Below are 12055 nucleotides of genomic sequence, written 5' to 3'. Positions count from 1 at the left end.
GGAGGGCTGCGAGCCGATTGGCCGGGCCGCCGCCCCCCCCTCCCTCGGCGGCTCAGCGGGTTGAATTCAAATCGGCACCGGGAGCGGCCGCGCGGCGGGACGGGACGGGGACGGGCAGCGGCGGCGGCACCACTCCCGGTGGGTGCCGGCTCTCAGGCGTCGTGGGGTGGGCAGCGGGCGAGCGACGGAGCGGGACCGGAGGGGAGCAGCTCTCCAGGTACGGCGGTGGCGCCAAATGTTTAAACCGGATCCCGGAAGGACCCCGCCCGCCGGCGGCGGCCAATCGGCGGCGCCGCACCGCCAGCGGCCGGTGCGGGGCGGGGCGGGGCCGGGCCGTTGGGCGGCGGGCGCGGGCCGGGCCCAGAGGCGGGAGGCGACGAGACGTCCCCGGCGGCAGCGAGGGCGGCGGGAACCGGCCAAGGTGGGCGCCGCCGCCTGCCCGCCCGCCCGCTGGCCCGTCGCGGGGATCCCCGCCGGTTTCCCTGCCGTAACGCTTCCCTCCTCCCGCCCCGCAGAACCGGCGGGACCTGCGATGCGGAGCGCCGCGGCGGGCCGGGTGAGCGTCGCCCCCTGAGGCTGCGCGGCGGCGGGAGAATGCAGCAGGCGGGCGGGGAGATGGGGACCGGCGACAAGGTAATTCCTCCGTTCCGTCTCGCTTTCCTCCGTGCACTGCTCCGGTGGGGAAACAAACAAGCAGCCGCCCCCCCCCCGCCGGGGGTTGCCCTCTCCCGCCGGTGCGGTGGGGTCGGGCCGGCGGGGCCCTGCCGCCTGGGCCCGGGGCGGTGACAGCCCCGGGGTGCCCGTTCTCAGCCGTTCGCAGCACCTCTGGGCGTGAAGTCACGGTAGTCTGAACGAACGCGTGTAAAAAGCGTTGGATGGCAGTCACGGAGCGCCTTTTACGTTCACTTTATTGTCTATCCTTAACAAAAGAACCTAAAACTTTACCTGACGACCTTTATCCACCAATTTCGTAACGAGCAGTACTTCTTCCCGGCTCCCGTTTTCTTCTTCTCTCAATAAAAGGTGTTTCCGTCGTTCTTTATAGCTTTCTGCCACGGATTAACATTCATTCTGACTGTATTTTCCCTAGAGGGAAAGAAAAGGAAAATTACCTCAAGAATACCACGGGCCCCGTGTCTTAACCTAAAGGCACAGTCAGAGAAACGGCTTCAGGGAAGGGGTTCGTTGGTTCGGAGTAAGACTGCAACCTTTGGCTTTGAGCTACCCAAAAAACGCCATTGATCTCTATCCCACATTGACCGTTAGCAACAAATGGCTTGTAGCGCTTCTGGTTTTTAACATCACCGGTTTTCTTTTTCTCGCCGTGTAGGAAAACCATTCTTCTGAGCCACACGGAAGCGTATTGAAAACTCCTTTGAAACAAGCTGCTACCTCACATTTGGTATTGACAGAGATACAGCCTGACTGTCAGCCTCTAACCACACCCCCAAAACCTAAAGAAATCCTTCCAGCAGATCCATGGACGCCTACTTCGAACCTTAAAATGCTGATTAGCGCAGCTAGTCCTGAGATTAGGAGCAGAGAACAGAGAAGGGAACTGTCAAACAACACAAGTGAGGTCCTACAGGCGAAACACTGTTTGCAGGTATGTTGTAAAGGGGTCGTCTTTATTTACGTGGTTTTTTTAAGTCAGCCGAAGGCTGTTTATTCAGTATAAAAAGTTATACGTTAACATACTGCAACGCTTTTAAAGTTTTGGTTTTGGAGTATTTACCAAATATAAGTAAGGATATTGCCTAGTTACATACAACGGGTAACGTTTTGCTGGTTTTGTTTCCCAGGTGTTGAGGACAAAGGGAGAACACTCGGCAGTGCTCACAATGAAGCTTTTAAATAGCTACATATTCACATATTTACTGTAAAAAATTTCAAATTCTCTTTTTCTTATTTCCGTGTAGGAGCACTTATCAGGAGATGAGTATGAAAAATCTCAACCAAGTCGCAAAGAGAAAAGTCTAGGATTACTGTGTCATAAATTCTTAGCTCGATATCCTGATTACCCCAGCACTGCAGAGAATAATTACATTTGCCTTGATGAAGTAGCTGAAGAGCTCAGTAAGTTGGTGTACATGCTATTTTGTATTTCTTCATACAAATGTGCCAATAGCCTACCATTTGCGTTAGTACATTTTTGCTCCGTAAAATTTTGAATGCTTACTGTGTACCCTCAAACTTATTTAAACCCAGCTTTAAACTCTTCATTCTTAGAGCAATTCTTTTAAAAAGCTAAAGTTTCTTCAGTGAACTGAATGGAGAAACTCTGAATTATGTTTAATATTAAACATCTAAATTATTGCCCATACCACAAATAACCAGTTGCAGTTTTTTGGATCTAGAGATGATGGCTACGATTAGTGGTTGGATTTTTGCGGCAGGAACTAGCGTTTCTCAAGCTGAACCCACAACTTCCTGTCCAATCGTGACATCAAAGCGAGCAACTACTTTCTGCTCTCTATGATAATTAAACTTTCTCATTTTATATCACTATTTTTATATCGCACCAATGATCTACCGAGAGTCTGAGTTGCTAACATTAAGCTGAAGCTTTTTTTTATCAGAGCTGTGAAATTACAGTATTCTACAGATTGTAACGCTGATAATAGTTATAAATCGCACTGCTCCAAAATTTTTGGTGTCATTATATCTTCAGAACATGTTGGGAGACACAGAAGAGGGATGAATTGCAAATTAAACAAAATGTCTATTTTATTTATACTTTGTACGAAATAATGTCTTTTAGAAAACGCCTAGTCAAAACCAAGAATTTAACAGACAAAAGAGAAAAGGACAGTGCGTTAGTAGAATAACATCTAAGTTAGAAAACAGTTGTCTACCATGAGTTTCCAAGGATGTTTAATGAGACGATCTAAAATCGATGGAATGAATAATTAAAAATGCTTTGTTTTTTTTTAAAGCTGTATTGAAACCCATCTAATGGCTCTTCTGGCAACAGTAAGTTTTATTTCTTAAGGAATGCTGTAAACCAAGTATAACTGTGGAAAAGCAGGTCCTTCCATATCTAAAGCAAGAATTGTTTTCTTTTCCTTGCTGGCAAGATCTGTGAGGGCTATTTTCAGAAACCTTTATAACGAGGAATTGGCGACAGTGGCTTAGAAGTATATTAAGAGGAGGGGGAAGTATAGGAAACTGATCCCTTCTCTGTGCAAACCGTGTTTCAGGTAAATAGATGACGAAACATACGTTATGCAGTAGAGATGTCATGTTCATCTTTCTGGGTTTGGTTTTTTTCAGATGTTGAACGTAGACGCATATACGATATTGTGAACGTGCTAGAGAGCCTACACATGGTGAGCCGCCTTGCCAAAAACAGATATGCTTGGCACGGGCGACATAATCTCTCCAAAACCCTGCAGGCTTTGAAGAAAGTTGGAGAAGAGAACAAATACACACAACAAATTCAGATGATCAAGAAAAGAGAGTATGAGCATGAATTTGATTTCGATGGTGAAAGAAATGAAGAAATGGCAAGATCTTGTGGCTCAAATGAGCATTCAGAAATGTCTTTTGTCGAGCTCCCAGGAATGGAATTTCGTGCTGGTAATAATTCTCTGTAATGCCAAGAATAATATGTGCTTGTAATGATTAATATCTATGAACTTGGAAAAAACATTTATTGGACTTTTTTTTTTCTGAAACGCTACTTCCTGAAAGGCACCACAACTGTTTGTGGTGAGAAAAAGTGCTCTACGCTCCTTCAGTTCTCTTATTCATTCAATTCTTGCACGTGTTTTGTTTTTACAACGCAAGAGCAAGGGGGCATCAGGTGAAACTATCAAACGTACCCAACGTACAATCCAATTTGCAGGATTTGTTACCCTTGAATGTTACAGAAGCCAAAAGTATAAATTACTCCGTTAATTTATTTTTTAATTTAGGTTTGATTCATGGAAGCAGCGTTAATTAAGGATTGTTAAATACATTGTATAACCTGCAGTTAAGCATCTTTAAGAGTACAAGTTGTCAGACAATAGGAAGCATATACAGGGGGAAACATCACACTCTCTTCTTTGTAGTTAGACTCGGTATCCACCTAATTGTCCCATTCTTGCCATGTAGAGACGTGATTCTGGAGTCCACGTCGGCCCTGCCTAGTTGCTGTGTTGTTTGTTCTTCTAAATTGTTACTGACAAATTTCTTCATTTTTTTAAAAATGTTTGTAGCTGGTGTGTGTCACTTCATACTTTAATCTTTTCTCCTGTCTGCTGCAGCATCAGTAAATAGCAGGAAAGACAAGTCTTTACGAGTGATGAGTCAGAAATTTGTGATGCTGTTTCTTGTATCGACTCCACAAATAGTAAGCCTTGAAGTTGCTGCTAAAATCTTGATTGGAGAAGACCAGTTAGAAGACTTAGATAAAAGCAAGTTTAAAAGTAAGTAAAATATCAGGCGTAAGCTAAATGAACTATTCTAGTACTAGTTTATGTAGTGTAAAATACCATCATCTTTTTGTTGCCATAAATGTATTTGAGCCTCCGAAGACTCACTAACCACCTTGCGCAGTTTTTAACAGGGACCCACTTGTGCATAGTCATTGATACATAATGACCACGTAAGAGAAAAAGTCCATTAAATCCTCTCTCCTGAAGTAATGTCACAAGGCTGCTTATCGGTAACAATTTCTCTTTCTCTTTCCTCAAGCAGTCTGTCAAAGATTTCAGCATCATTTCATCAAAGATGCCCCAGAATCATACAAATCTGTGTCCTGGTCATATAACTTACTTATTGGAAATCTAAAGAAATTCTGTAAAAGTCCTGTTAGTAACTTACACGTGAGAGGAAGCGAAACCCAGTGCTGTAACTGCCAACTACTTCTTCATTCTTTTGCCCTGCTCTCAGTTCCCTGCACACTTCCTCCTCTTCCTCTTCATTCAAATGAAAAGGTACTTCTAGGTCTAGGCCCGTGTATCTATAATAATCAAAAATGTGCCTGCTCTTGAGGGATCAAGAATTAATTGGGGGTTTCATTGAAAATTACACCCTTCCTTGATTCTCAGACTCCATTGCTTTTTTTGCAGAATTGTATCTATGCAAAAAGAAAACTGATCCTCGCTGGTTTCAGTTCATAATTTCCTTTCCACTGCATCATGGCAACATAGAGAGGGTGGGTGGGCAGTCAATAGGGGGTTTTTGTTTGTTTTCATTCTTTCTTCTTCCTCCGCAAGGTCTGTCTCGCAATAAAAGCATTTTCAGGGCATTCCATCCATGTGTCTGTATTTCAGGTATCGCACGTTTTACGCTGTTCTTGGTTAAGAAGCACAGTCCCAAGTTCATGACTCGCTAGACTTTAAATTTTCAGTAGCAGCAGCAGCGTTGGCCTAAGCACGTTCACTCTGCAGTCCAGAAGTCACTTGTCATTTGACTGCTGCCTAAAGCTTTTCCCTAATAGCTCAACCTGAAAACAGTTAAGAACGTGCAGGATGATTATCCTGTGGGATTTTAGTGTGTCTCTTCCCCCTAGTTCCCATATTCACGATTGCATGTGCGTACCTGCCGTTTAAGCTACTTATTTTCACTACAGTATTGGCACCGGTTTGGCCACTGCACAGAACCCAACTTGTTTGGAAAATGTTTTTTTTTTTCTATAGCATAATATACTTAGCAGTATTTTCTCTTCTAGATCTCTATGTCATTCTAGTTTACATATAAACTTTATATTGTGGTAAGATACGTTATTTCATAGTATAAATACCTGTTCCACAAAATTGTTCTTATAAAAAAATAATAAAGGTTTTTCCTTTTAGCTGCTAAAAGGGCGTTACAACATTTTTAATCTGACCTATGTTAACTTGTTAATTGGAATTGCTATACTTTACATTTGTTTATTTTATTTCAGCCAAAATTAGGAGACTTTATGACATAGCAAACGTCCTCAGTAGCCTTGAGCTTATCAAGAAAGTTCATGTTACAGAGGAGAGAGGTAGAAAACCAGCATTCAAATGGACAGGACCTGAGGTCTTGCCAAATATTCAGGGTAGGTGTATGTGTCACTTCCTTTTGTTCTGCTGATGATTTTGATTGTTTCTTCGTTTCCTCTGCTAGAAATTTTTTGAGCAAAAGACAGAGTAAACTAAGCAGAAAGTCTTTGCTAGTCACATCCCGGTCCTTGGTCCTTGACAGCATAGCACACCCGTATGCATTTCCCCATAGTAAATTTACCCATACGAAGACTCTTGCATTTCCACTTTTGCTGCTGCTAGTACTTCAATGATTGTAAGCCAGGCTCAAATAACTGCTTTTAATTACTGAATCTGCATATGATGCATATTTACTCTTTGTGGGTTTTTTTCTGCTTTTAGATACAAAACTTGAAACAACTTCTACGACCTGTCCCCCACCTATTTCAGAATCCATCACTTCCAAAGATCAGTGTTCAAAAAACCTTTTTCCTTCAAGAGGAAAGCAAAACTTCACTCGGCATCCTTCTCTAATAAAGTTAGTTAAAAGTATAGAAAACGACAGAAGAAAGATCCAATCTGCTCCGACCAGTCCAGTTAAAATAAGTGCAAGTACGTATCTTCTTTTAAGTTTGTTTTTAACTCGCATGTAGTCTTGCATTAAATATTCAGGCTTGCCACCTTCTCATAGGAGATGCGGATGTGTGGGTATGCCCGCTTACAACAAACATGTCTTAAGAACTGTCAAAAATAGACAAGATGGGGAAACTACATGTTGCCTGTAAGTCTGAGGCTTTACAAGATTGATAGCGAAAACAAAGCAAAAATGATCCGTGTTCAGTGCGTAAGCTCTGCAATTAGAAGCTCCTTGCAGTTTGGTGGACCAGATCCAGTCACAGCTTGTGCAGTTGCAACAAAGTAAATGGATTCATTGAGACCTGGACCAAATTCAGCACGCTGTAGAGAACTCTAGCCTCCTCTTCACACCAAATACACAGAGTGGCGTATTACTATTTTGGGTTTAAGAATAATATTGAATCCCTTTTTACGTATCACTGTCTTGACTTTGTGTGATGTCTTACTGGCTACAAACTTCTGTTTGTGTAGTTTGGCTGATTCTCTGGATATTGTCTTTCTCTATGAACTGCTCTAACCCTAGTTTGTTATGGAAACTGTGCTTTAGATCTTACTATCTAAGCAGTGCTGTAGAAAATTGCCGGAAAATTACCTATCGATGTTCATGTTCTTGTTAAGTATCCTCTTCGGGGGGGCAAAAAAAAACAGCTGAGGCTTTAAAATTTGTTTGATGTAAGCTACCGTCCAATTGATCAAATCAAGTCTAGGCTGCAGTTTGAGGATAACATGGAGTCTTAGCATCTTCTCATTAAATGTGTATGCCACATTAAATAGCGCAGTCTCTTCAAGACAAAATTTAACTTCTACATTTGAGGTACTAACAGTTTGGGTTTGTTTTCCCCCTCCAACCAGGTACTGATCAAAACTTATCAGCTTTCCCAAGTAAAATGGCTCAGGTTCCAGCAATCGCTAAACATCAGCTGGAAGGACAATCAAAGTAAGTTTGCACAAGTGTTAAGGTGAGAAGCTTTATTTTGTCACTGGCCATTAAGGTAAAGCTATGCGCGGTTTGAGTTGGGCAATAGTCTGCAAAAACCAGTAACCCCTGATACTGCAGGCTATTTTTTTTCCCCCTTATTTTCTGTTTAGTGGATTGAGAAGTACAAGTTCATGCCAAGTCTGTATATTGCAGAAAATAACTTGTCGGGGCATTCGTTTCTGCACAAAGGTATTAAAATATGTTTTTAATGGCTTTTTTGTTTGTTTGCTTTGTTTTTTTTTTTAAGGAAAGCAAAAGAGGAGATGAAAATGAAATTGTCAAGATCTGCTTTGGAATGTAATCTGTCCTCACCTGAGGTAGTCCCCAAGCCCGAACCTCCTCGCACCGCAGCACCCTCTCAGCAGTCAGCTCTCACACAGCCACTCGGTGTCTGTCCTCCAAGCCACAGTTCAGTCCCACCAGTAATACTACCTCATACTCATTCTGGTGTTTCATATGCGATATATCTGCATCCTTCTCAAGCCCACACTGTGACAACATACAGCCCAAGTTTCATGTTGCAGACTCTGCCGTGCGCTAATGTAACTGGAATTAAGAGTATTAATTCAAAAGTATTAAATAAAATAACCACTGAGGAAGGGGACAATCAGATAGCTACAGATGATCCATCAAAGTCCTTGACAGCTAAGGACAGACCGACTAGAAAATCAGAAACTTCATCACAGCGGTGCCTTAAAAGATCACAAGCATTACAAGAGAATAATTTAATTAAAAGGTATAGAAGTGATGAGGAAAGCCTTGATACTTCTCTGGTAAGTTAATTTATTTTTAAAATGCCTTTTTGTAGCTTAATGATGTTGCCACCTACTCATTTTCAAAGTGATTTAGGAGCCTACCAGTGTGTGTAGGCGTTTTAAATAACATTATGCTTGAAGGGATGACGTTCATTTGTTGTACTTGCTGATGTTTAGGGGGCTAGTTTTTGTTTATTTACGTATATATGTATTATATGTATATATATATATGTATTATATATCAAATATCACATAATCTTGCTGGTATTTGCAAAGCATCAGGCAGAATAAATAGTATGCAATATAACACATATCTTCAAAAGGCCAACCTAGGATCAGGCTGTGTTTTTCTCCTTGTTGTTCCCCTCTCTTCCCCTTCCAAATATTTATTCTAAGAAGATGTGTCAAAGTGTACAGATGTTAGACAAAATATAACAACTCCCAAAACATTATGTCAAGACTTACCTATTTCTACAATGATTCTGGAGTAGTTCAGGTTGCTCTTCTTGCTGGCATTCATTCATGGCTTTAGAGGTGTTAGGAGGGAAAGCGGACGCATAAAAGTTGCTGGACAGGGAATGTCCCAAAATCCTGATACCTTCTAAATATTTCTGTCCACTGTTGTGCACTGTTAATGTTGGATTGTTGTAGGCGTAATAACACAGCACGTGAAGAGAACAAGAGGTTCAGATACACCTGATGCATATGGAGAAAAACTGGGTCTGGATTGCTTTCTGCTCCTCGGTTGCTGAATGTTTTAGTGTCTCTGTAAATTACTAGGCTGCTTTAAATTGTGCTTGCCAAAACAGCCATGAAATGTTATCAGTGCGTTGTGACAACGTGCGGTGTCAAACATCCACTAGCTGTGAAGGAGCAAGAGGAGATAGCATGGAACTGGTTGTCTTATTGACTAGAAATTTTTATAGCGCAAACTTGGGAATGAGGAGAAAGGAGGAAGCTTGTTTTCTTAATTTTCAAAATGTATAAATATCATTGTAGACCTGTAATGGAGAATGTTAAGTCTTACAATGTCTGCCTTTGGTTTTGTATGTACTTTTTTTAAAGGGAGAATCCATTAAAAATGAAAGACCACCTCCCAATAGCTCACAAATGAATCACAAAATGGACAATTTCCAGGAAGAGGGACAGAACAAAACCAAAATGTTAGATCAGAACATGGCAAGTTGCTATGACCAATGTAAAAGAGAAGATATTGCAGAAGATGAGGACAAAATCAAAACTAAACAAGACATACCTGTAGCATTTGCCATTCCTGCTCATGAGGTAAGCTTTGTCAGACACCACAGCACATCTTGCCGTTACCTGGGAAAACACCACTTGGAGTCTTCGCAAAAGAAACAAAACTGTAATGAACTACACATACGTAGATTGTCTTTGGTTGGATTATTTTTAGTGTGCTTTGAATACCTTATTTTGTAGGAATGTAGGACTTCTATTTCTTCATTAAGTACACAAGTAAGAGGATATGAAGTGACTTTTCAGGCTTCGACTGGGATGAAGATCACAACTAAGACTAAGTAGATGAAGACAACGTTGAGATCCCTTACATCCCCAGTCCTTTGTTTGTGCATATTTAGTCTCAAATACTTTGATTTACAACAGCATCGCATGAAACTCTCTTCATCGGTAAAATTTGGTATTCTGCAGTTAAGACTTACTACTGTAGAGAACCTGAATAAAGAACAGTTCTGTTGACAAAAACAGAACTTGTAAATGCAAAAGGATTGTCTTCCAATATTTGTCTTATGAAAAACACAATCCAAGAATGAGGTGATATGATGATTACTGCGTCCAGATGTTTCTTCTGGGGGGGGAAAAGAAGTATTCAGTATCAGGATTTCTCTTTTGTCTAGTCTAATTGTACTGTGTTAATCCCAGATGGATTTCCAGTTCCTCACTGAGAATTCTGCTGACCTCTGCACAGTAGGACAGTCTTACTTTAAAGGGAATGTCCTTGAGTCAGTTGTGTCTAATTTCAGACAGAAGGTAGTACAGACATGGAATATAGGATACTGGGGATACGGAGGATAAAGAATAAGAACAAGGCGAGGGGGATGCAACTTTGGAGAAAAACTTCATTTCTTATTATGTGTATTGTATTTTCTTTTTCAGACTTTTTTTCCATCTGGCTATCTTATTCCTCTTACTCAGTGCACCCATGGCAACAAGGCGGGCTTTTCTGATAAAGAGAAAGCCGGGATATGTTCATTACAGCACACGACCTACAGCTCACCCATTGCTAGTGAGTATTAAATAAAATAGGCGTACAGTTGTCTGGCTTAAAGGATTGTGGGCCAGATTCATCCTACTGAGGTAATGAAATCACAACACAACGGCTTGAGTCTCAATTTTTAATCCCCTTCAACACATGATTTTTCTGTTTCAGGTGTCATTCCAGTGACAGCATCTGAACTGAAAGCAGTTAACATTCCTGCTTTTCACATAACACCCTTGAATATAATGCTGTCACCAACTTCTATAGCTGCTGCACCTGTACTGAGCAACTCCTGTCTCAATTCAAGCAGTACCAGTTCTGCCCCAAATTCAAATTCTTCAGTTCTGAACTTTACACTGCAACACGTAGGACTAATACCTGCTGGCGTGCAAGTTCCTGCAAATCCTGTTCTTCAGCACATGCCAGTCTCTTCACAACCAGAAAATGTTAGCCATAGCTCAGAAAACATGAACTTGCAAGAAGAGAAGGTAAGTAAAAATACATTGCGGCTTCTTGACCGTGGTGGGTCGAGTGGGAATTATAGTGCAGTAATTCCTTTACAGCAGGTAAAATTTTTAAATAAACTTTTTTTTTATCTTTATAAATCAGCACTGCCCAAAAAGAGCTGGCAGTGAAGGCCAGCGTAAGTACAATATAACTGAGAGGTCAGAAAGGAAGAACAAGTATCTTATTTGTTGTGGAAGCGGAGCCAGCTGGAAGATGACAAGATGTGAAGAGACAACTATTTTAGAGGGAGGATTTTGCATAGATCGAGATGACACTTACTAACAAATTGTCTGTTTGTTACTTGATCTTTCCTTGTTACTCTCCTACTCTACTCTCAAGTTCTTGCGTTTAATGTTAGCTTTTTCTAATAGGTAGGGGATTTCAAAAGAGTATTTTTTTTTGCACGGGAAGTTTGTCTGTATATTTTGTGTAATACTGTATTGCCTAAGAGCTGTTTGTATTAAAAAAGGAGATAGGAGGGGATTAGAGAAACCAGATTTTTATTTAATTGATTTTTTAATATCTATATATATTTATAGATATATCAAGGAATACAGGTATATTATTCTCAGTAAAGAGTTGTTAAATTTTTAGATTTCAGGAAAAAAGATTAGTTTGCTAACATCCTGCAGAAACCTAAAACTAGAATTCACTTTTTTTTTTCCCCTTCCCCTTAAATGAAAGTAATTTTCTCTCTTCTCTTTAGCCTTGTGTTCCAAAGGAACCCCAAGAGCCCCCGACAGTTACAGAAAATTTTTTCCGCACACCAGGAGGGCCGAACACAGTCCCTTCACTATCTGCAATTTCAGATGGTACCGACAGAATCTCTCAAGGAACTCTGTATATTCCTCAACGAAAACTTGAAGTGTCAGAAGACTAATTTTGGGATATCGAATTGCTGAATGTGTTAGCAGGCATAATTACTGGTAACACGCTGCACACGTCTTGGATTGTATGATGGACAATGTGTGTTTTGGACGTGTATTGGCAAGACCTCAGTACTGGA

General features: G+C 41.2%; 1 protein-coding gene across 1 annotated transcript; it reads left to right on the top strand.

Annotated features, from left to right (window-relative positions):
* The first annotated feature begins 235 nt into the window (after positions 1-235).
* E2F8 (E2F transcription factor 8) lies at positions 236-12006 on the top strand. The gene is made up of 13 exons (XM_076343499.1): positions 236-556; positions 1331-1606; positions 1920-2076; positions 3274-3579; positions 4251-4412; positions 5876-6013; positions 6339-6548; positions 7425-7509; positions 7799-8324; positions 9372-9590; positions 10440-10569; positions 10714-11030; positions 11756-12006. The coding sequence occupies exons 1-13, from the start codon at positions 236-238 to the stop codon at positions 11927-11929; spliced, it is 3021 nt and encodes a 1006-aa protein (XP_076199614.1). The 3' UTR covers positions 11930-12006.
* Positions 12007-12055: the final 49 nt, after the last annotated feature.

The sequence above is a fragment of the Aptenodytes patagonicus genome, chromosome 7, assembly GCF_965638725.1.
Source record: "Aptenodytes patagonicus chromosome 7, bAptPat1.pri.cur, whole genome shotgun sequence".
In the NCBI taxonomy this organism is placed as follows: Eukaryota; Metazoa; Chordata; class Aves; order Sphenisciformes; family Spheniscidae; genus Aptenodytes; species Aptenodytes patagonicus.
The sequence above is the reverse complement of the archived record's forward strand: the minus strand, read 5'-3'. Positions and strand labels throughout refer to the sequence as shown.